General features: G+C 36.9%; 1 protein-coding gene across 2 annotated transcripts in view; it reads right to left on the bottom strand.

Moving 5' to 3' along the window:
• The window catches only part of CEP350 (centrosomal protein 350), a 153,633-nt gene that overhangs the window by 56,867 nt on the left and 70,327 nt on the right, over positions 1 to 26,439 (bottom strand). For both annotated transcript variants that reach the window (XM_035010557.1, XM_035010558.1), the window contains exons 18-25: positions 25,042 to 25,152; positions 24,452 to 24,592; positions 22,538 to 22,674; positions 21,630 to 21,752; positions 12,897 to 13,066; positions 6,696 to 6,892; positions 5,917 to 6,101; positions 5,351 to 5,438 (exon numbers count right to left, since the gene is read on the bottom strand). In XM_035010557.1, the coding sequence (XP_034866448.1) occupies positions 5,351 to 5,438; positions 5,917 to 6,101; positions 6,696 to 6,892; positions 12,897 to 13,066; positions 21,630 to 21,752; positions 22,538 to 22,674; positions 24,452 to 24,592; positions 25,042 to 25,152 (1,152 nt within the window). The remainder of the gene's footprint in view (positions 1 to 5,350; positions 5,439 to 5,916; positions 6,102 to 6,695; positions 6,893 to 12,896; positions 13,067 to 21,629; positions 21,753 to 22,537; positions 22,675 to 24,451; positions 24,593 to 25,041; positions 25,153 to 26,439) is intronic.

Here is a 26,439-nt window from a genome sequence, read left to right as displayed (position 1 = left end):
TGTCAATAATGTAAGCCTATAAAGACAGTAATAATTAGCGATGTATAATTTCTTTTAGTCATGTTTGATTTTTGTAAACTATCTGAAAATGCAGAGACGTGCACAAAAATATCTAATTTCTAAAATCTCATACTAACAACTGTTAATATTCTGTCATATTTTATCCTAGTCTTTATTTTGTGAAGAAATAAAACATTACAAATAAAACCAGTATGCAATCCCACATCCTTAGAGGTAATCACTACCATGGTATATATCCTTCCAGCACATTCTTTTAAAATTCTTCTACAGATATTTGTACCTACCTGCAAAAAACACACACTGTTTGGTCTGTATGTTTTTAAGTAGTTTATAAATAATATCACACATATATATTTTCAACCTTGCTTTATTTCCTGGACATTGCTTTTGCTACCTCTCTGTGTTGACTTACACCTAAATGCTGCATAACACTGGAAGCATATACTATTTCATGTATCCATTACCCCTATATGTAGATAAAGTTGTTGTTCACTATTGCAAACAATGCTACAATGAACAGCCTTATAGTTTTTGTCTTTGGCACATGTATGAGTTTCTCTAGAGCAGTAGTTCTTGAACTGTGGTCCATGGACCCTAGAGGATTCCCAAGGTCCTTTCAGGGGACTCTCAGAGTCAAACAATCTTCATAATACCAAGACACTATTTGCCTTTGTTCACTCTCACTCTCTCAGGAGTACACAATGGCATTGTATGCATTTTAAAGAAAATAACTGTATCTTCCAAAACAAACAAACAAAATAATTAGTATTATTAGATTTTTGCAAATCTCTTTATTTACTGACTTGATTTTTTGAAACATCATGCATTGGTCATTTGGAAAATATCAGTTCACTGAGTTATGCAGATCTTCCAAGTGTTGACACATTTCATTATACAGTATAAAAAAATCACATTCTTTCACATCACCACAGATCTCAAAAGAAAAGTTCTTTAGTATTAGGTGGTGGACAGAAATTTTCTAAAATTCTGCCTTGAAAGCCTGAATTCTGTCACTGGCATCAAATAGTGTTACAGCTGTTTTCTATAAAGTAACAGGCACACTTTGTTCATTTTTGAGAAAATGACTGTCAAATACACAAATCTGAATAAACAGTTTGTCTCTGAATAATTTTTTCAAGGAAAAACGGTATTCCATGAAAAAAAATGGCTAGTTCAGCTTGCAACTCAAACAACTGCACAAATGCCTTTCCTTGAGTTAATCACTATCCTCTGGTATCTGGTAAAAGTGCTTCCTTGTGTACTTCCTATTTTTGTCACACAGAGTATGACAATGAAAGTACTCAAAGGTCAACAACACTCAGCAAAATTAGTAATTTTTACTACTTAAGCAAGACATTCTTCAGTGAAGGGGCTCCTGGCTGGCTCAGTGTGTTAGGTTAAGCGACTGCCTTCAGCTCAGGTCATGATCTCAGGGTCCTGGGATCAAGCTCTACATCGGGCTCTCTACTCAGCAGGGATTCTGCTTCTCCCTCTCCCTCTGCTCATGCTCTCTCTCTCACACTTGCTCACTCTCTCTCAAATAAATAAATAAAATCTTTAAAAAAAAAAAAAAGACATTCTTCGGTGAAACTACTGCTTTTTGTTTGTTTCACTGTGTGTGGCACTGAAAAACATGACAGTTACTAGTATAGTCTGGGGCCACTGCTGCCCAGATTTGTGCTAAGGCACTGGCAGTTTTACCCACCATTGTTTTTGTACCACTTAGTACAAATGTCAAACCATGAAAAGGGCAAATTCATATCCCACTATTAGGAAAACAGTTTTGACCTCCATAACCCATGAAAGGGTATCAGGGTCCCCAGAGTTCCACAGAGCACATTTTGAAAAACTGGTATTAGTTTAGCCCTGAGTTTCTAAACCAATTATTGTATACATTCACCCAATCCAAGCCTAGAAAAGAAACTGTTTCAAGGGGATTCTTGAGAGAAGAGGTTTGCTTTTCTTTTCAGAATAAGCTATAAGGTTGTACAAACTATTCACTTTAAAATGGTTAATGGTGTAAGTGGATTATACTTTAAAATGGTTATTTTGTTATGTGAATTTTATCTCAAAAAAACAAAAAAAGAGTAAGACATAGGAAAATATGTTCTCTCTCATTTTGGATACAGCTGTGCGAAGATATGTGGCCAAAGTGGTTATACAATCTCACTACCAGTCAAAATAATTCTTACGATACAACTGTAGTAAATATCTTAGTACATACATCCTTCCACACTGGTGCTTTTATTTCTGCAGGGTAATTTTCCAGGGGTAGATAGATAGATCAGAGTGATTTTGCACATTTACTTAAAAAACATTCTGAAGTACTATAGGGGTGGCTGGGTGTATCAGTCAGTTGGGCGGCCAACTCTTGATTTTGGCTCAGGTCATGATCTCAGGTGCTGGAATCGAGCCCCACATCAGACTCTGTGCTCAGCAGGGAGTCTCCTTGAGGATTCTCTCTCTCTCTCTCTTCCTCTACCCCTCCCCCCTGCTCACATGCTCTCTCTAAAACAAAGAAATAAATCCTTAAAAATATTTACGAGAATGGTATCATACTGTACATATTCTTTTGCATCTTGCTCTTCTATAAAAGCCAATAGTATGATTTTTGATAAAGATCTACTGCTGTAACTATTCAATATGGTAGCCACAGCTCCATGTAGCTATTTAAATTAAAATTTCAGTTTCTCAGTTGCACTAGCCATGTTTTAAATACCGAAAACTATATGCGACTAGTAGCTACTGTATTGGACAGCACAAATACAGAACGTTAATAATAATTTCAGAAATCTCTACTGAACAGTGCTGATATGTAATGCATTCATTTCCTGCAGTATTGTACTTTCTTGCAGAAATATGCTTTGTTTTATCTATTCTCTTAATGAAAGAATTAAGCTGTTTCCATTTCCCCCATACATGTCTGAAAACTTCTCTACTATATATACCAAGACACAGAACTGCTGATTCACAGATTATATGTGTTGTCAGCATAACCAGATATAGTCAAACTGCTCCTAAGTGGTTACACCAATCACCATTTCCACAGGTACAGAGAGCTCAGGTGACAAAACTGGAGACTTAAAAGGCTTCCAACTCAGTCTCTCCCTCAAACCATTTGCCTATTCTTAAGCAGCACAGACAGAAGGCTAAGGAGCTACACACCAGAAACCTCTCAGCAGCAGGGTAGAAATCCCCACAGTCTTTTGTGCTGGTTTACCTGGCTTTCAACTGAAATCCCTGGAAAGTTACAACCTAGGGTCAATGCAAAGCAGAAGCAGACTGAGGCCTGCCAACTCTGCAACCCAACACTAACCCAGCTTAGTTCCTAAATAGATTTAAGTGAATTGCTGAGCACTCTAACAGCACAGCAGAGGGAAAAAATAAGGCCTCTCTGGTGGGGGAGATAACATCATCTGGAGCCTTTGCAGTTATTTATACAGTATCCAGCATTTACTAAAAAATTACTATAAGAGGGGCGCCTGGGTGGCTCAGTCGTTAAGCGTCTGCCTTCAGCTCAGGTCATGCATGATTCCAGGTCCTGGGATCGAGCCCCACATCGGGTTCCCTGCTCAGCGGGAAGCCTGCTTCTCCCTCTCCCACTCCCCCTGCTTGTATTCCCTCTCTCGCTGGGTCTCTGTCAAATAAATAAAATCTTTAAAAAAAAAAAATTAAGAGATTCTTAATAATAGATAACAAACTGAGGGTTGATGGAGGGAGGTTGGTGGGAGCAGGCTAGAAGGGGGATGGGTATGAAGGAGGGCGCTTGTCGTGTTGAGCCCTGGGTGTTATATGTAAGTGATGAATCACTGTACTCCTGAAACCAATATTGCACGGTATGCTACTAATTAGAATTTAAATTAAAAAATGAAAAAAAACTATTTAGACATGCAAAGAAAAAGAAATCATATGATAATAGAAAATATAAAGAGAAAACAGTAGCAGACACACAGATGTCCAAATAGCTAGTTAGCAGACAAGAAAGCTAAAATGACTATGAATGTGTTGAAAAAAATATGGGAAAAAATAGAAAAATTGATAAAAAGGTAAACAAAGAATTAAAATCTATAAAAAAGATGGAGTGCCTATGTGGATCAGTCAGTTAACCGTCTCACTCTTGGTTTCAGCTCAGGTCATGATCTCAGGGTTCTGAGATCAAGTTCCGCATTGGGCTCCATGCTCAGTGCCTTGTAACAGGTCAATAAGGGAAAAGAAAACTAGAATCCACTGAATACTTACCAGGCACTGTGAAACACATTTTACACATGTTACCTCATTTTAATCCTCACAACCACCATATGAAGTAATATCTTACTCATACAGATGAGGAAATTAAGTCTCAGAGAGTTACTTAAACTTGACCATTATTACAGAGCTGCAAGTGACAAAACTAGAATTCAGATAACAGCTAACATTCACTGAGCATTTACCACTGTGCCAAGATCTACTGTAAATTTATTATATGTATTAACTCGTTTATTCCTCCCAACAACCAACTTTCTTGAAGGAGAAAACTAGGGCTGAATTAGTATGTTATCATTATTATCCTTGGTTTAAAGATAAAGAAACTGAGGCACAGAGAAGTCAAGTAACTTGTCCAAGGTTATGAAACTAATAATTGGTAGATTTAGAATTTTAACCCAGGCAACTTGACTCTGGAGCTTGAATTCTTAATCACCAAACCATGTTATCTCTCCAGGATTCCAACTTGAGGTGTTTCTGAGTTCACTGAGCCAAAATATTACTCAATTTGTAATGAGTATGTCCTGAAAGTCTATTCAGGAAAATAGTGACTAAAAAATTAATCCAAATAGACTCTTTTACAAATATCTTAATTTTTTAAATATGCGTTTTTTAAAGATTTTATTATTTGTTTGTTTGGTTTGTTTGTTTGTCAGAGAGAGAGAGAGAGAGCGAGAGAGGGAGAGAGGGAACACAAGCAGGCAGAGGGAGAAGCAGGTTCCCTGCTGAACAGGGAGCCCCATGAGGGACTCGATCCCAGGACCCTGGGATCATAGCCGAAGGCAGACGCTTAACTGACTGAGCCACAGGCTTCCCTAAATATGCATTTCAAATACTATTTTATTTAACAAAGGAAGGCAGGTTTGACTCTCTATTGTATTAAGTTAGCAGTGACACAAAATCAGAAATATAGCAGACTACCAAGCAGTTTCTGTAATTATAGTAGTATAGGCAAAGACAGTGGTAAATATCAACTAAATCTCATTTAAGATGATAGTAAGAAAAAGAGATTAGGCAAAATAATAGATTCCACCATCTAATTTGCCTTAGGAGAAATTCTCTTAAAGAGTGTTTTTTTCTAACATACCTTCTCTTGCTGCAACCTTAAAAGCAAACCGCGCTGTTTCTTCCGAAGTGGGGGCATTTTATCATCTTCTCCTTTGTCTCGTAGATGTCTGCAAATATTTCACATTGAGACAAAGAGTAGATTAAATTTCTATTATAACATCAAGAATTCTCTACCATTAAAAAGTCTCTAAAACAATTTAACATTTTCAAATGCGGAAAACATGCAGCAAAGCCTACCCCACCAAATATTTTATTGCATGTATAATATATGCAAACTCTAGACTGTGTCCTTTAAAGATAAAATTGCTTTGAGAAATTTACAACACAGTAAAGGAATTAAGTATTAAATAACAATATGAGAGTCAGTTAGTTGATAAAAGAGAAATGCAAAGAGAATGTTACGAGTAGGAGATCTGAACAGCAACAGGATTCAAAGACGACTGCCATACTTCTAGGTTAAGAAACTGGGTTGGTCAAATCAAATTAAATTAAATGAGGAAACAAAAACATCTTTAAAGACAAGCATTTCCTTTCAATTAAAGAAGAAATTGGTTAGCGAAAACTATGTTCATTGAAACAACTTACTTTTTCTGATGCTCTAGCCAGGCTAATTCAGCCTTAGTTTTCTCCTTCAAGGCTTTCTCACGGAGACGCAAGAGTGAAGACTGGTGAGCCGCCCTCATTTCCTCTTCTTTCATATACTGTCGAACCATCTCCATAGTAAATTTAGAAAAACTATCTTGTCCTCCTGAGAATGGCATGCTCAGCTCCTAAAGTGGAGATTTTATTTCAAGTTTATCATTATCTAAGCCTCTGGAACTTACTTAACATTGTTAAAAGAGGCATGCACTTATAAAAGTAAGCTGTGTATATAAAAAGGCTGCTGACCATGTCAGAGAACACTCCTCAAAAAAGGCACATGAGAGGGCGTAACATTCATCGGCTAATTTATTCAGCCAGTGAAATTTGAACAAACAACTACATAAGCCAGGTACTGTCCCAGGGGCATAAAGCCCAGTAAGAATTGTCCCTGTTGTCCAAAAGGCTAACAATTTAGCAAGATGATATAAACTTTTAAACTGGAATAAAGTGTTGTAAGAGTGAAGCAAATGACACACTAGAGACATAACACTGGCTCCAATCCTCAGAGGCTTTCTGAATTACCCCAAGGAGTAAGTCTGTGTCCTACTTTGTAAGGAAAGGAAGCCAGATTCTACAGCAAAAATATAATATAAAACTGCTATCTTAGGAAAATCATTCTGGTAGATGACAACTGAGTTCAAGTACAAAATGTACGGTCATCTCTGAGAGAACGCATCCACGACTACGTATGAAGCACCCTCCACAGGTAAACCACAGCACACCTTGGCACAAGACAGTGTTGCCTTTTCTGGAGAGGCTTCCTCGTCAGAGTCATCATGATGGCCTCTCTTCTTTTCCATGTTGAATCTGCGATGACTCTCAGAAGGTAGTAAAGATCGAAATGATTTTTCTTCTATTTCATCTTCTGTCATAGATTCATCAAATTTCAGGGAATATTCTGTTGCAATAGAAGTGGAATCTAAAAGAATTTGGAACAAGTAGATTTTATCATTATAAAAGTTTTCATCAATTAGTAGCCCCTGCCGCCTCTTTATGGGACAATCTAACATAAATTCATAGAATTGATCGGTATGGAATAATAAAAATTCACTGATCTAAAGATACTAGTACAAGAAATATGGTAAAAGTGTAATACACTTTACATATAAAGAGCTCTTACAAACCAATGAGAAAACTACTAATAATCCTATAGAAAAATGAGAAACAGTCATGATCAAATGCTTCACGAAGAAAACATAAATGGCCAAAATAAAGTAAAAAAAAAAAAAAAGTTTAACATTATTAGCAGTCAAAGAAATGCAAATCAAAATTTTTTTAGAACTCATCAATACCATGGTAATTTAAAACACGATTGCTCTTTTAGTTTGGTTCTTGTGTGCCTTTGACATGCACGCCTCACCTCCAATCCTTTTCTTATTTGGACAGCCTTACTTTCTAGTACTATAAGATATTCCAGGTTTATTTTGTATTTTCCCTGCCCAGTCCTAGAATCAGTCATTTCTCCAAGAGCTCTAATTTCTTTCATTGGAGAATATTTAGAAACCACAATTATGGGCACTGGTTATTCTTTGTTTTTTTATTTTTTTATTTTTTTATTTTTTTTTAAAGATTTTATTTATTTGACAGAGAGACAGCAAGAGAGGGAACACAGCAGAGGGAGTGGGAGAGGGAGAAGCAGGCTTCCCGCGGAGCAGGGAGCCCGATGTGGGACTCGATCCCAGGACCCCGGGATCATGACCTGAGCCGAAGGCAGACGCTTAACGACTGAGCCACCCAGGTGCCCCTGTTTTTTTTTTTTTTTTTTAAAGATTTTATTTATTTGAGAGAGAGCAGAGTGAGAGAGAGCACGAGAGGGGGATGGAGGGGCAGAGGGAGAAGGAAAGCAGGCTCCCCGCTGAGCAGGGAGCCCGACATGGGGCTCAATCCCAGGACCCCAGGATCATGACCTGAGCCAAAGGCAGACACTTAACCAACTAAGCTACCCAGGCACCCCGGCACTGGGTTATTCTTGTTACTACTAGAGCATCACTGCTTCTTTCCTCTGTCAGTGGACAGAGCTAGATAATGTATGCATGTATACTAACCCATGTACACACACACACACACACACACAGAGTAGATCCTGTATCCATCCATCCAAAGATGGATTCATACTGATGTCACTGACTCTAATCCAGCACCTTAGGGTTCATTCTAGTCTTCCTTTCTTGTCTAATATCTAATATCCTTCTCCACCACTGAGAAACCCGGCTCCTACCATCCAACATCAATTTACTTATTTGTTCAACCCCATACATACTAAGAACTGTTTACCTGTACCCCTGTGAAAAGCTCATTTACCAATTAGAATACAGTGTTTATATACTGCTCTTTTTATATTTAGGCTTACAATTTCTACTCAAAAATGCCATTTTCCAAGTTTACTTAGGTCGGCTCCTTTTTCTTCCACCCTCTTCAGTGTGCTTATGCCATACATTTGTAATACAGTTAGATTCATTTGTCATAGACTGCATTCCATTCTAGGATCTCCCAGCATCCTGGTTGATGTGTGTGTTTAGTTTGCACATGTTAAAGTTTACTCTTTGGGAAATACAGCTCTAGGGTTCTGATAAATGCACAGCATCAGTCAGTACATAAAGAACCATACAGGACATCCCTTACATAAGTTGTTTCACACTAAAAGTTCTCCTGTGCATCCCCTTTGTAGTTTAACCACTTCCTCTTTTACCTAACAGTTGAGAACCATTAATCTGTTTTCCTTCCCTAAAGTTTTGCCTATTCCAGAATGTCATATAAATGGAATCATACACTATGTAGCCTTTTGGGGCTTGCTTCTTTCACTTAGTAAAATTCACTTAAAATTCATCCATTATGTTGCATGAATCAATAGCCTGTTCCTTTTAATCGCTGAATAGTAGTATTCCATTGTACAGATCTACCAGTTTGCTTATCCATTCTCTTCATAAGACATTTGGTGGCTTCCAGTTGAAAAATGATGCTATGAACATTAGTGTATAGGCTTTTGTGAGGACCTAAGTTTTCAACTCGTTTGCCTAGGCATGTGATTGCTGGATCATTAGAAGATACTGTGAAAACGTCTTACAAAGTAACTGTACCATTTTGCATTCTCATTAGCAATGAATTCAAGTTCCTGTTGCTCTGCATCCTTGCCGTCACCACTTTGTTGTCAGCTTTTTGGGTTTTAGCCATTCTAATAGGCATGTTGTAGTATCTCATTGTGATTTTAATTTTCATTTCCCTAACAACACATGATATTGAACACCCTTCCTAAGTCTATTTGCCATTTGTATAGTTTCTTCAGTAAAGTGTCTGTTCAGATCTTATGCACATTTTTTAATAGGGTTGTTGATTTTTTTGTTGTTGAGTCTTAAGAGTCCTTTATATAATTCTGGATGTAAGTCCTTTATCCAATATGTGATTAACAAATATTTTTAACAGTCTGTGGCTTCTCTTTTCAATTCTCTTAACAGTGTTTTTCACAGAGCAGTTTTTTAATTTTAACAAAGCATAACTTATCAGTTTTTTCTTTCACAGATTGTACTTCTGGTGTTGTATCTAAGAAGTCACTGCTAAACAAAAGGTGACCTGGATTTTCTTCTCTTTTCTTCTACATACAGGTTTTTAAAATGGTGTAGTTTCTCTGGATCTTGGTTGTCCTGTGAGTTTTAGTTGCCTCAGTCTCTCCAGACTCCCAACTCCACTTATTCCACTCGGGAAGACTACTGGAACTCCATGCCGTGCGGCCTGGAGACTCCCTTCAGGCAGTAAGCTGGAGCAGTCATAGGGCTCACCTCACCTGCTTTTCATATATCATGAATCAGTAGCATTCATTGCCTGATATTCAATGTCTTAAAAAACAGTTATTTCATATGTTTTGTCTGGTATTTGTTTTAGGAGGGAGGGTAAATCTGATCCTGTTCCTCCACTGTGGCCAGAAGTAGAAGTCCAAGTAGTTCAATTTTATATCGTTTAAAGAAGTGAAATATATCAAAAAGTCATGGTTCATGACATTTCAGATTAGTCACTTGACAATGATAAATTTGCAGTTATGGAGCCAGGCACCATTGCAAACAACTTGAGAACAACATTAAACAAGTCACGGATGATTACTATTTACTCCTTCTGAGACTCAAAGACACTTTCAATAAATAAACTTGTCTTCACTGTTTTAATTACAAGCAATATTATTAAGATAAAACTTTGCAGAGATTAAATTCATCCTGTAGGAGAAAATTAGCAGATAATTTCTTTATTGTTTTCCTATATCCTTTATCTCATTATGTAGAAGTTATTATTAAGTCTGATCCTAGAATGAATTTCATTAGTTTTTAATCCAGCAATCCATAAAACATTTTTGAAAACATTCTGAAAAACATTCATCAGTCAGTATAAAAATATGAGCATGCCTCTCGATATTTAACACCAATGTATTAGTCTGCATGGGCTACCATAACAGAACATCACAAGCTGCTGACTTAAACAACAGAAATTTATTTCCTCACACTTCTGGAGGGGTTGAATATAAGATCAAGGTGCTGACAGGCTGGTTTCTGGTGAGACCGCTCTCCTTGGCTTGCAGGCTGATGCCTTCTGTGTCCTCACAAGACCTTTTCTCTATGCATGTGCACTGCTGAGGTCTTTTCCTCTTCATACAAGGACACAGGTCCTATGGATTAGAGGCCCACCCTTCTGACCTCCTTTAACCTTAGTTACCTCCTTATACAGTCACACTAGAAGTTAGAATTTTACCGTATCAATATTGAGGATATACAATTTATTCCACCCTCTCATTCCCCAAAATTGATTCTTTCTTGTACACAAAATACATTCATCTCATCCTAACAGTCCCAAAAGTCTTAACCCATTCCAGCACCAACTACAAGTCTAAAGTATCATCTAAATATCATTTAAATCGGGTATCAGTGAGACTAGAGGTGTGATTCATCCTGAGGCAAAATTCCTTTTTGGTTGCAAACCTGTGAAACAAGACCAGATATGTGCCTCCAAAATACAAGAGTGGGACAGGCATAAAATAGACAATCCCATTCCAAAAGAGAGAAATCAGAAAGGGGTGATGGGTCTCAAGCCAGTCCAAGACCTAGCAGGGCAAATTCCATTAGCTCTGAAGGCTGAAGAATGGTCCTCTTTGGAAGGATGTTCTGCCCTCCGGCCCACTGGGGTGGCCTTGCCTTCTCAACCCTGTGTGGTAGTACCATCCCCTCAGCCACTGGCAGTGCTTTGCTCCTGAGGCCGTAAGCCAGGGCAACCTGGACAACTGAAACCAAGGAGGTGGCCCCACGCTCTGAAATCAGTGAGGGAGCCTTGCCATCTGGGCTTGTAGGCCTGGGCCTGTGGTGGCGGTGGCTGCCCTGCTGATCTCGGGGTCATTCTTCCCTTTTTTTGGAAGGATAAGGCATGTTCACAGCCTAGCTCTACTGTCTCATCTGGTAGAATCCCAGAAGTCCAAAAGTTCATCCCATCTCTGTGCTCTTTCGTCCAAATTGGCAGTGCCTCTGCCAGTATAATCCCATCTCTACTATTACTGGCTTCTGCTGAGATGGCTGCTTAGATCCATGGATAATCTTTTTACAGAGTGATTGTCCAGTCACATCCTTGGTGTTCTGTCCACAACATGTTTTTTCATTTTTCACAACATGGATGGCCTGAGAATTTTCCAAATCTTCAAGTTCTGGTTCCTTTTTGTTTAACAATTCCTTCAATTTATCTCTCCTCTCATATTTTACTAAAAGCAATAAGGAGAAACCAAGGCCATGCCTTCAACACTTTGCTCAGAAATCCCCTTGGCTAACTATCCATGTTCATCACTTTTAACTTCCACTTTCCACAAAACACTAGAAACATAGTTCAGCCAAATTCTTTCTCAATTTAGAACAAGGACTGACCTTCTTCCAGTTTCCAATAATATATTCCTAATTTCCATCTCCATCAGACTTTATCAGAATCATTTTTAACTGTATTTTAATCATTTTAACCATCCATATTCCTACCAACAGGATCTGCAAGGCAATGGGGGTTTTTCTAGCATGTACCTCAACACTCTTCTAGTCTCTATTCATTACCCAGTTCTAAAGCCACTTCCACATATTTGGCATTTGCTATAGGAACACCCCACTTCTGCATAACAAGATCTATATTCATTAGCCAGGTGGTGTTAATTAATTACTTCTGGGTAACAAGATCTCTATTGTTAATTATTCATTAAATATAGGCTACTATACCCATAAATTACATTCATTATAAAACTTACAAACAAATTTAAAGGATGAGAAAAAAATCATTATTTAAACATCTTCTTTCCCTTTAAAGACTGTCTTGCCCATCCTGCTCTGAAGACTACAGTTCTCTAGGCCATCAATGAAATACACTGCTTAAGAGCCAGTCATTTAAAAAAAATTCTTAAAGGTGTCATTTGTTGCCAAATTCTGTTTTCTTAATTATACTGTCTACCACCCATGATTTGATAAGGATACACCTACGATCTAGAAAGAACTAATGAATTTTAATCTAGTTGCTATATCTAATGTTATCATTATTTATAAGAAATTGTATCCTTATATTGCTTAAAATTTAAAGTTCTAATAATGTATTCTCTTTTTTATGATTATGTTATATATTGATGATAGGATAAAAGTAATTTTTTTGAATATCTATTTTCCATTCACATGTATGCTCTCCTAGGTTTAGTTTTGCCTCCCCTTAGGATCACGACACACAATCGTGTTTAAAATACTGGCAAGGGTTACTGGCATAATGTATAGCTTTGAAATAGTTTCACCTGGATACACTTAATATCAGATTCAAATACACACACACACACAACCATGTTCTAATTATATTAACTAGCTCAGTCACAAATATGTCAAAGGGTTCTGGAAGCCTCCCAAACAAATAACTGTATATACAAACGCAAGGAACGTTACCTTTCTCATCAGGAAGAGATGGCACACTGTCACTTCGTAAAGAATCATCCACAGCAGTCTGAACCTGTTCATCAATAGAACTCTCCATCTTTTCACCATGAAGTTTCCTCTCATTTTCCTTAGAAGATGGAACTGAAGGGCTTTCTTGACGGCTGCTACCACTACTACTTCTGTTTATAGATATTATGGAGACAAACAAAAAAGAAAAAGGGTGATAAAATAAGGTTCATAAATTCAAAGCAAATTTATTTGGCAAGGGGAATGTGCCTCATGATCAAGATATGAAATGATGAAACAAGTAACATAAAACATAAAATGCTAAGTAGACAGAAGTCTGAGAAGAAACAGTTGTAGAAAAGAGGAAGGTTTCACTCTTAAATAGCCATGATAAGTAAGCACTATTCTCAGGCTACCACTTCCCCTTTTCCTTTCATTTAAAAATCAAAATACTAGGAAAAGGGGCTTCTATTTGGCTGTTTCAACTCCCTTACTTTTCATCAACATCACAACTTATCAAAATCTACTTCAATCCCAACTACTCTACTGGAATTGTCCTTTCAACCTCTACCTAAACTTGAATTCCCAAATTCAATGGATAATTTTTCTGCAACATTATACGGTGTTGATCTCTACCTCCTTCTTTAAAAGCTCCACTAGCTAAAGCAAATGTAGTAAAATGTTAACATCAGGATAAAAAAATATTTAGGAACTCTGTATTATTCTTGCAACATTTCTGTAAGCTTGAAATTAAATCAAAATTAAATGTTAAATAAAAGACCTTCCTTTCTTACACTCCTTGTTCTACTCTCACCTGCTTTTCTATCTCCCAAACCAGTTTTTCTGTTTCTTTTATATCGTTTGAATTTTCCTGGCTTTCCTTAAAATGATTCCCAGTGTTTTGTTTTTGGTCTCTTTCTCTTTTATGCTACATACTGTCCCTTGGCAATCTTATGCATCACTGTAATTTTAACTAGTATCATTTAGATTGAGCCTTAAACCTATACCAACTACTTTTGCCCTTCCCCTGACTTTAAGCCTCAAGTTTCCAAATGCTTAGTGAACTTGTTTTCTCTTTTTTCTTTTCTTTTTTTTTATTATGTTCAGTTAGCCAACATACAGTATATCATTAGTTTTTGATATAGTGTTCAATGATTCATTAGCTGCGTATAAGGTCAGTGTTTTTCTTCCTCCCCCTTTGCTTTCCTTAGTTTATTCATTCATTTAAATATATAGAGAGTGAGCCAATCACAAGCCATGTTTTGAGATCCACTCCATAAGCTATCTCCTCTTCTGAAATGCCCTTCCTTCCCTGTCTTCCTATTTAAGGCTGTTCTGCCTCCTTGATTTAAGACTCAGTTCAAGTATCATTTCTGCAAAGTGCTTGCGGATACCTTCTCCCACTCCCAAGGAAGGTTTGGTCACTTTTCTGTGTTTATACTGTTTTATTTTGTATGCTTCTATGATAGTATTTATCAGAATATTGTGCAATTATTTGTCTGGTTTAATAAACGTTTTGGAAAGTATAAACCACATAATACAGCTATAAGGTAAAAGATATAATGCAGGAGAGAGCAAGTGCTTTGGAGTCAAAAGAATATGGAATTAATCTCAATTATTCCACTTAACAGTTATGTGCCAATGATTCACTAGGTAAACATGTAGTAAACTGTCTACTGTGTGCTAGGTATTTTGCTAAGTTCTGGGGATAGCAGTATAGACAGTCCTCACTAGGATGGCCATAATAAAAAAGAGAGACAATAACAAATGTTGGTGAGGATGTAAAAATAATTTTATATTTTTATGGGAATGTGAAGTGGAGCAGCTGTTTTGGAAAAGTGTGGCAATTTTCCAAAAAATTAAACAGAGTTATTATATGACCCAGCAATCCCTCTTCTAAGTGTATACCCAAAAGAAATGAAAACCTATGTTCACACAAAAATTTGTACATAAATGTACGTAGCAGCACTATTCATAATAGTCAAAAAGTAGAAGCAATCCAATGTCCATCAACTGACGGTAAATAAAATGTGGGATATCCATGCAAAAGAGTATTATTTGGCCATATAAAGGAATAACATACTAATATGTGATAGATGAACCTTAAAAACATTATGCTAAGTCAAAAAACCAGTCATAAAGGACCATACATTGTATGATGCCATTTATATGAAATGTCCAAAATAGACAAATCCACAGAGAACAGAAATAAAAAGTAGATTAGTAGTTGCCAGAAGATGAAGAAGAGAGGGCATAAGAAATGACTGCTAATGGGTAGAGGCCTTTTTTGGGGGGTGATGAAAATGAAGACCTCAAAGAATTTCTAGTGTAGTCCATAACTGAAAAGTAAAGGAACAGGAGATAGAAGGTGGTAAAGGCTCTAAGAGTTATATATGGAGTATTACAGGAGAACATAGAAGGGATATCTAAAACAGACTATGGGTAACACCGACTCAGAGGGGAGCAAAAGGAAACTAAATGAAATAGACCACCAAAACAGTAGTCTAGAAAGAAGGTATATCTTGGAAGAGTCCAAGATGGCAGAGGAATAGGAGACCTTAGCTTTATCTGGGCCCAGGAATTCAGCCAGATAGCTACTAAATCATTCTGAACACCTGTGAACTCAACCGGAGATCTAAGAAAATAGCTACAACTCCACAAATAGAAAAGCGACCACTTTCTGCAAGAATGACAAGATGGAAAAACTCACCTCAAAAAAGAACAAGAAGCAGTACTGACTTCCAGGGACCTAATCAATATGGATATAAGTAAGATGTTGGAACTGGTGTTCAGAATAATGATTATAAAGATACGAGCTGGGCTTGAAAAGAGCATAGAAAACACTAGAGAATCTCTATCTGGAGAAATAAAAAAACTACAATCTAATCAAGTTGAAATAAAAAAAGACTATTAAGGAAATGCAATAAAAAATGGAGGCTCTAACTGCTAGGATAAATTAGGCAGAAGAGAGAATTTGTGATACAGAAGACAAAATGATGGAGAATAAAGAAGCTGAGAAAAAGAGAGATAAACAACTACTGGATCACGAGGGGAGAATTTGAGAGATAAGGCATACCATAAAGCGAAACAATATTAGAATAATTGGGATCGCAGAAGAAGAGGAAAGGGGGAGGCAGAAAGCATATTGGAGCAAATTATAGGAAAGAACTTCCCTAATCTGGGGAAGGAAACAGGCATTCAAGTCCAGGAGACACAGAGAACCCCCCTCAAAATCAATAAAAATAGGTCAACACCTCAACATATAATAGTGAAACTTGCAAATCTCAGAGACAAAGAGAAAATCCTGAGAGCAGCTCAGAACAAGAGGTCCATTACTTACAAGGGTAGAAACATTAGACTGGAAGCAGACCTATCCACAAAGACCTGGCAGGCCAGAAAGGACTGGCATGATATATTCAGGGTGCTAAATGAGAAAAATATGCAGCCAAGAATACTTTATCCAGCAAGGCTGTCATTCAGAATGGAAGGAGAGATAAAAAGCTTCCAGAACAAACAGAAACTAAAAGAATTTGTGATCACTAAACCAGCCCTGCAAGAAATATTAAAGGGGAACTTTTAAGTGAAGAGGGAGCCCAAAAGTAACATAACCAGAAAGGAACAGAGACAATATACAGAAACAGTGATTTTACAGGTAAGACAATGGCACTAAATTCGTATCTTTCAATAGTTACTCTGAATGTAAATGGGCTAAATGCCCCAATCAAAAGACACAGGGTATCAGATTGGCTAAAAAAAGCAAGACCCATCAATATGTTGTCTACAAGAGACTCATTTTAGACCCAAAGACACCTGCAGATTGAAAGTGAGGGGGTGGAAAACCATTTATCATGCTAATGGACATCAAAAGAAAGCTAGGGTAGCAATCCTTATACTGACAAATTAGATTTTAAACCAAAGACTGTAATAAAAGGTGAAGGACACTATATCATAATTAAAGAGTCTATCCAACAAGAAGATCTAACAATTTTAAATATTTATGCCCTTAAAATGGGAGCAGCCAATTAAACTAATTAATAACAAAATTAAAGAAACATATTGATATTAACAATAATAGTAGGGGACTTTAACACCCCACTCACTGCAATGGACAGATCATCTAAGCAGAAGATCAACAAGGAAACAAGGGCTGCGAATGACACACTGGACCAGATGGACTTCACAGATAACATTCAGAGCATTCCATCCTAAAGCAAGAGAATACACATTCTTCTGAGCGCACATGGAACATTCTCCAGGATAGATCACATACTAGGTCACAAATCAGGTCTCAACCAGTACCGAAAGACTGGGATCATTCCTTGCGTATTTTCAGACCATGATGCTTTGAACTAGAACTTAATCACAAGAGGAAAGTTGGAAAGAACTCAAATACATGGAGGTTAAAGAGCATCCTACTAAAGAATGAATGGGTCAACCAGGAAATTAAAGAAGAATTTAAAAAATTCATGGAAACAAATGAAAATGAAAACACAACTATTCAAAACCTGTGGGATGGAGCAAAGGCGGTCCTAAGAGGGAAATATATAGCACTACAAGCCTTTCTCAAGGAACAAGAAAAGTCTCAAACACAACCTAATCCTACAACTAAAGAAGCTGGAGAAAGAACAGCAAATAAAGCCTAAATCCAGCAGGAAAAGAGAATTAATAAAGATTACAGCAGAAATCAATGAAATAGAAACCAAAAGAACAGTAGAACAGATCAACAAAAGTAGGAGCTGGTTCTTTCAAAGAATTAATAAAACTGAAAAACCCCTGGCCAGACTTATAAAAAAGAAAAGAGAAAGGACTCAAATAAACAAAATCATAAATGAAAGAGGAGATCAGAACCAACACCAAAGAAATACAATTAAATAAGAACATATTATGAGCAATTACATGCCAACAAATTAGGCAATCTGGAAGAAATGGCTGCATTCCTAGAGACGTATAAACTACCAAAACTGAAACAGGAAGAAAGAAAAAACCTGAACAGACCCATAAGCAGCAAGGAAATTGAAGCAATAATCAAAAATCTCCCAACAAGAGTTCAGGGCCCAATGGCTTCCCCAGGGAATTCTACCAAACATTTAAAGAAGAATTAATACCTATTCTTCTGAAGCTGTTTCAAACAATAGAAATGAAAGGAAAACTTCCAAACTCGTTCTATGAGGCCAGCATTACCTTGATCCCAAAACCAGACAAAGACCCCATCAAAAAGGAGAATTACAGACCAATATCCCTGATGAACATGGATGCAAAAATTCTCACCAAGATACTAGCCAATAGGACCCAACAGTACATTAAAAGGATTATTCACCACGACCAAGTGGGATTTATTCCTGGGCTGCAAGGTTGGTTCAACATCCGCAAATTAATCAATGTGATACACTACATTAATAAAAGAAAGGACGAGAACCATATGATCCTCTCAACAGATGTAGAAAAAGCATTTAACAAAGTACAGCATCTTTTCTTGATTAAAACTCTTCACAGTGTAGGAATAGAGGGAACATAGCTCAATATCATAAAAGCCATCTATGAAAACCCCATAGCAAGTATCATTCTCAGTGCGGAAAAACTGAGAGCTTTTCCCCTAAGGTCACGAACACGGCAGGGATGTCCACTACACTGCTGTTCAACATAGTACTAGAAGTCCTAGCCTCAGCAATCAGACAACAAAAAGAAATAAAAGACATCCAAATTGGCAAAGAAGAAGTCAAACTCTCACTCTCTGCACATGACATGATACTCTTATGTGGAAAACCCAAAAGACCCACCCCAAAATTGCTAAAACTCATACAGGAATTCAGCAAAGTGGCAGGATATAAAATCAATCCACAGAAATCAGTTGCATTTCTATATACTAACAATGAGACAGAAGAAAGAGAAATTAAGGAGTCAATCCCATTTACAATTGCACCAAAAACCATAAGATACCCAGGAATAAACCTAACCAAAGAGACAAAGGGTATGTATTTGGAATACTATAGAACACTCATGAAAGAAATTAAGACACAAAGAAATGGAAAAACCTTCCATGCTCATGGACTGGAAGAATAAATATTCTTAAAATGTCTATGCTACCTAGAGCAATCTATATATTCAATGCAATCCCTATCAAAATACCATCAACTTTTTCACAGAGCTGGAATAAATAATCCTAGAATTTGTTTGGAACCAGAAAAGACCCCGAATAGCCAAAGGAATGTTGAAAAGGAAAGCCAAAGCTGGTGGCATCACAATGCCGGACTTCAAGCTAAAACAGACACAAAGATCAAGGGAACAGGATAGAGAACCCAGAAATGGACCCTCAACTCTGGTCAACTTATCTTCAACAAAGCAGGAAAGAATATCCAATGGAAAAAAGACAGTCTCTTCAACAAATGGCGTTGGGAAAATTGGACAGCCACATGCAGAAGAATGAAACCAGACCATTTCCTTACACCACACACAAAAATAGACTCAAAATGGATGAGAGACCTAAATGTGAGATATCAAAATTCTAGAGGAGAACACAGGTAGCAACCTCTTCGACCTTGGCTGCAGCAACTTCTTCTTGGACACATCACCAAAGGCCAGGGAAGCAAGGGCAAAAATGAACTACTGGGACTTCATCAAGATAAAAAAGCTTTTGTACAACAAAGGAAACAGTCAACAAAACCAAACGACAACTGACAGAATGGGAGAAGATATTTGCAAGTGTCTTATCACATAAAGGGCTGGTATCCAAAATCTATAAAGAACTTATCAAACTCAACACCTAAAGAACAAATAATCCAATCAAGAAATGGGCAGAAGACATGAACAGACATTTCTCCAAAGACATACAAATGGCCAACAGACACATGAAAAAATGCTCAACATCACTCAGGATCAGAGAAATACAAATCAAAACCACAATGAGATACCACCTCACACCAGTCAGAATGGCTAAAATTAACAAGTCAGGAAATGACAGATGTTGGCAAGGATGCGGAGAAAGGGGAACCCTCCTACACTGTTGATGGGAATGCAAGCTGGTGCAGCCACTCTGGAAAACAGTATGGAGGTTCCTCAAAAAGTTGAAAATAGAGCTACCCTATGACCCAGCAATTGCACTACTAGGTATTTACCCCAAAGACACAATTGTAGGGATCCGAAGGGGTACGTGCACTCCAATGTTTATAGCAGCAATGTCCACAATACCCAAACTATGGAAAGGGCCCAAATGTCTATCAACGGATGAATGGATAAAGGAAATGTAGTATATACATACAATGGAACACTACTCAGCCATCAAAAAAAAAGAAAGAAAGAAATCTTGCCATTTGTAAGGACATGGATGGAACTAGAAGGTATTATGCTAAGTGAAATAAGTCAATCAGAGAAAGACAATTATCATATGATCTCACTCATATGTGGAATTTAAGAAACAAAACAGAGGATCATAGGAGAAGAGAGGGAAAAATGAAACAAGATGAAATCAGAAAGGGATATAAACCATAAGAGACTCTCAAGCATAGAAGACAAACTGAGGGTTGCTGGAGGGGAGGTGGGTGGGGGGATGGGGTAACTGGATGATGGACATTAAGGAGGGCATGTGATGTAATGAGTACTGGGTATTATATGAGTGATGAATCACTAAACTCTAAATCTGAAACAGTACATTATGTGTTAATTAATTGAATTTAAATTTAAAAAATAGAAGGTATATCATATGTAATGACACAAAAGAGAGAGAGAGCATGGCTCTTTTATTAGAGAATTACATTAGAGTAGTTATAATTAGTGGAATATGATAAGAGGGGAAATGCCAAGAGACAGGGCTGGAGATGGACCAAAGCCTCAATAATAAATGCTCTACTCCACTCAAGTGAGTGGCTCTAAAGGAATACTGAAGGTTTCAAACAGGTAACAAATTGGCTGCAAATTTTAGAAAAATCACTCTAGTTACCAAGTAGTTAGTGAAGAGATTAGGGAATGGTTTGGGAAGAGATTGGGATAACTATGAGGAATCCCCGGTAGTGACCCAGCTGACAGCCTCAATGAACCGTCAGTGAAGGTCAAATGAAAGTCACATAGTTCCAGAGATATAGTAGGTACTTAATACCCCACACTAATGTTTTTTAGTCTCATGATTTAATTTTTTAAATGAGGTTTTACTTTGACAATGTAGGTATCCTACCTCTAAGAAAGCTGGAAAAGGAGCTTCGAAAATCTTCTAATCCAAGGATAGAACCATAATTGGAAACTACAGATGTTAACACCATGCAAGAACCAATGACAAAGTATTCGATCTTCTTTTATAATTATAACAATTAGTACATACAGTAATGTCAAGAAATATGGATGCTAGCAAAGCAATGCCCAATAAACATAGGCCTTGGAGCCAGATAAACCAAGGTTCAATTCCTTGGTGTGCTACTATCTATGTGACCTTAGGTGAGTTTCTTAGCAACTCCATGAGCCTCTGTTCCCTACTATAAAAGAGGACAATATCTGTCTTGGAAGGTTGTCGTGAAGATTAAAGGCAGGAAAAAGAAATTGACACGGAGCTTATACAAAGCAGGCTCTCAAGGAATGGTAGTTACATTATTACACAGAACAACTATTTTATAAATCAGCTAGTCAAATAGGGGAGAGTCAGAACTTTGAAGGGAAGACACTATTTTATTTAAAGAAATGAGATTAAGAAGTAAAAAAAGAAAGCAATGTCTAAGCCATTTATCACACTTTACTAAATCAAAGTGTTTTCACCTTCGATCATGATTCTTGTATCTTGAAGACTCAGAATAACTATCAAATGAAGGGGAATACTTCTGATGCTTTGAGTCAAGGGTCCCTTCTTTACTCTGAGAGAGTGAAACAGATTGACTTTTCCTGCAAAGAGAATAAAAACTGATTAAACATTTAAAGTCTCTTATAAGAGAAGGATTTTAAATGTCATTTAATATTAATATGAGATAAAATCTTGAATAAATAGAAATTATGAAATAGCTATAACAAAGTATTTAAGAAAGACATTCACTCATAGAAAAGAGTATCTTTTGCTTTATGAGAAATAAACACATATCACCCGAAGTATCAATAAATGTGAATAAGGACTTAAATCTATGAATTCGAGACAGTTGAAATGTGATGTAAAAAAATACACACAAACATGATCACAACACCCAGGCTGCCTAAGAAACTAATGACTTTTCATTGTTCCTAGAATAAACTCCAAAATCCGCAAGGTCTGCAATGTCCTACCATAATCTGATCCCTGCATCATCTCCTACCATTCTCCCCTTTGTTCTCTGCCTCCTGTCACATTCTTCCCTCATTTTCTCTTCCTACTGACCTGCCTATTCTTTATCTAATCACAGACTCCTTTTCATCCATTAGATCTCACCATAAGCTTTCCTTCCACAGGAAAACCTTCTCTGATGTTGCTGTACCCCCAGGCTATTCAAATTCCTGTTATATGTCTCAGGGTATATGTTCTTTTCTCTCATAATATTTGTCTCAGTTTGTAAGTGTTCATTCACTTAAGTGAATATCTGATTACAATATCTACCTTCCCCACTACACTGTATGCCCATAACTATATTCCCAGTACCCACAACAGTGCCTGGGACAGAGGAGATACTCATTGCGTATTAGCTGAACGACTGAATATTAACCTATCCGTTTCAGCTCTGGTCCTCAGCTGTTTCACAAAGTCTGGAGCATGCTGTCGGTGGTGGTCGTATAGCGTTGCCAGGGGAGCTCCTGAAGCAGTGATGGCATCTGAGATATGAGTTCGAGTCAACTCTGCCATCTAAATGAGAACACACACAAGGCAAAAGTAGATATGAAAAAAAAAAAAATCACAGAAAACTGAGAAGGAGCACAGTGTCTTTGAAAGATCACTGGATTAAGACCAAATAAATTCTGCCATTAATAGGTAAAACACTGTGGGCAAGTCATTTAGATTTTTTAAGTCTCAACAGCTTCCTTATAAAAATAAAGAGTTGGATGGACCACAAGATTTCTAAGGTTTCATCTAGCTATAGCAACCTATGAATTAAAGCAAAATCTTCAAGTCATATAATAAGCCATAATAAACCAAAAATAAATTTTTTTTTTTTTTTTTAAGATTTTATTTGACAGAGAGATAGAGAGCACAAGAAGGCAGAGCAACAGGCAGAGGGAGAGGGAGAAGCAGGCTTCCTGCTGAGCAGGGAGCCTGACGTGGGGCTCGATCCCAGGACCCTGGATCATGACCTGAGCTGAAGGCAGTCACTTAACCAACTGAGCCACCCAGGCGCCCCACCAAAAATAAATCTTAAGAATCAACTGAATTACTACTTCCTATATCCGTTTTCTGACTTAAAATGTGAGGTATTTTCCCTACTCTTCGCCACTACTGCAACTGCTGCATGTATTATTCATTTGGTATTCATTCAATCACTGCCTTGACAACTTGAAGTGTTTTTGAAATCTTTGCTAATGTTGTCTAAAATTTTCTTAAAAGAATCTACACTTATTTGCACAATCCCATAGTACCCAACCCAGTAGGTTCCTGACTTTTTAATATTAATAACAGAATCATTTCACAAACAATCCTAAATTGTACCACCTAAAATAAACTGAAACTACAGCTATAGATTATGATATTCCATATACAGACAACAGTAAAACTATTTCTGGCTTTATCCTTGGTACAGTAAAAGACAAGACACTAACATCACTGTAGGTGAAAAGGAATCATCTTCATAAAAGCAGATCAATGGCTTCCTGGGACTGAAGTTGGGGACTGACTAGATAGGGGCATGAAGAAACTTTTTAGTGTTGGAAATACAGTTATCTCTGAACAGCATGGGGGTTAGGGGTGCCAATCCACAAGCAGCCGAAATCCGTGGATAAATTCTATTTCCCCCAAAATGGAACTACTAAATAGCCTACTGTTGATTGGAAGCCTTATCCATAACATAAACAGTTGATTAACACATATCTTATACATTTTATGTATTTTATACTGTATTATTATAATAAAGTAGGCTAGAGAAAAGAAAATGTTATTAAGAAAATCCTAAGGAAGAAAAATTACATTTATAGTACTGTACTGTATTTGTCAAAAAAAACTGAGCACATAAGCAGACCCTCACAGTTTCAACCCATGTTGTTCAAGATTCAACTGTATTCTATTTCTTGATTATGGTGGTGTTTACAGGGATGGACAGATAGATAAGACACAGAAATATGTAGATATAGATACGTATATCTGATTAGATACCTATATCTATATATTTGTCAAAACTCATCAAATAATATACTTAAAATGGATATATTTTATTGTCTGTAAATTACACATCAATAAAATCAACACATTTTTAAAAAGCTTACTCAAGGGCAGACATTAAGAGTTCTCCATTTTTTCTGCCTCTGTATCACACGTACAACATACTGCAATAAATGATGCCTCCTAATTCAATAATGTATGGTTCCCACTGAAAGTCACCAATCAAAAGTACGTATTTGCTAGATGTTAGAAACTCCTAAGACCAAATCTATTCAGACTGACTAAAAAGAAAAGGGTTTCTCAATGGCCTTACTTCACAGATTTGGCGAGCCGCATCTGTGGTGAGGCGAGCAGTGTCTGCTTGGTGAGCGGCTATTTTACAAGTTGCTTCCTGCAGGACCTCAGTTACTTCCCTTTGTGATTTGACCACCTGCTGTATGGATTCTGCATGGACCTGAAAATAAAAGGGAGTAAAAAAGAGAACTTCTGTTATGTCTCAGTCTCTCCCCACCCCAAGTGTTTCATGGCTCAAATGCCTTGTAAAACAAAACACTTGACTATCATCTGGATTTCATGCCTTAAAATCTAGAGTTTAGAGTCTTAAAATTACTGCTGGAGTTTAATTTTTAATTCCACCATTCATGAGCTGATGTTTCTTTAGGCAAGTAACTACTATGTACCTCAGCTTCCACTTCTCTAAATTGGGGATAAATCTTGACTAACTTAACTCACAGGATTGCTACAAGAGTCAAATGACATGAAATTAACCCATAATGGCATAATGTACTAAAGCATTATTGTATCTTTTCTTTTTTACTCCTATATAATTAAAAGAATACCAAAGTGATTTCAAAGATACAAATTTAGATTTAAAGAACCAGTGCCTGCTGCAAACATAAGTACCTGAGCTGCTTTGTTTCGGGTTTCTTCTAACTGTCTCTGACACTCCAAAGCCTCTTGTTCAGCCTTCAATTTCAAAAGGGCCAAGTCTCTTTCGTGGCGTTGCTGCTGTGCCTTCAAAAAAAAAAAAAAAGATCAACTATTAATTCTAAAATACTAAACCATTTTAACACAGTGACGATATTACCCGTAATACTATTTTCCTAACGTAATATTTTTTGAAGCAACCAATTAGAATGTAAAGACAGCAAACAGGGTAGCCCTAAATAGTTTATCAAAATATTTAATGACCACCTACCATGTGTCAAATAATGCAATAACATAAAAAATTTCCAAGGCATACAGGACTAAGAACTCATACCAAAAAGCTAGTTTTAAAGCAAAAGCTACAGTACCCAACTCTTTAAAAGAGATTAAAATGTCCTATGTGTAAAAATAAAGATAACAGAATTTTAGGATTCCTTTATTTTGGCTTTACAGGAGTAGTTTCATGAAAATATTGCCCCAGAAAAGGTCTCCTTCTCGCCAGGACCTTTTCTTTCCACTATTTCATACAACACTATCAATCAGTTTATATTTTTTCACTTCTTCTGGAATAGTGCTAAATACAGATTTTCTAAAGGTGGAAAGGCTGTGTATAAAGTTATATAATGCCCTGTACAAATCTGGAAGCCCAGAATTATAATGTATCCCTAAAATGGTAGAAAATCTCAGTACTATTTTGGATTTCAAGGTAATGGCCACTACAATGGGGCCAATTTCCCCAATCCAGTGATTTTTAACCAAGTGGTTACCAGTCCGTCTCCAGTCTCCATCAAAGAGACTTGGAAATGTCTGGGGAGTTTTTGCTGTCATGATGACTGGACAGCATTACTGTTAATTATTGGGAGAGGTGCAAGAATGCTCAACTCCTTGAAAAGTATGGGACAGTTCCACACAAAGAATGGTCTTTAAGTATTTTGGGAAGAACAAATGCAAAACAAAATTGAGAAAAAATTATTTACAACAGCATCAGGAGACATAAAATATTTAGGAATAAATTTAAAAATGTGTAGGGTCTCTACACTGAAAAATACATTGCAGAGAGAAATATTTTTAAAACCTAAATAGAAAGAGGTATGATGCTCACAAATTAGAAAATGACATACTGTTAAGATGTAAATTCTCTCCCCAAAGTGATTGACAGATTCAATGCCAGTCATATCAAAATCAGTAAAAATAAAAAACCAGGCCTTTTTTTTTTTTCTGTAGAAGCTAACAAACTAATTCTAAAAGTTACATAGAAATGCAAAAACCTAGAATAGCCAAAACCGCCTTGAGAAAGAACAAAGTTGAAATAATTACACCTTGATTTCATGACTCACTCTAAAGACATAGTAAAACAGTACGGCACTGGTGTTA

Source organism: Mirounga leonina, unplaced genomic scaffold (assembly GCF_011800145.1).
Source record: "Mirounga leonina isolate KUSES-001 unplaced genomic scaffold, KU_Mleo_1.0 Mir_154, whole genome shotgun sequence".
NCBI classification, from domain to species: Eukaryota; Metazoa; Chordata; class Mammalia; order Carnivora; family Phocidae; genus Mirounga; species Mirounga leonina.
This window is presented reverse-complemented; position numbering and strand designations above follow the sequence as displayed.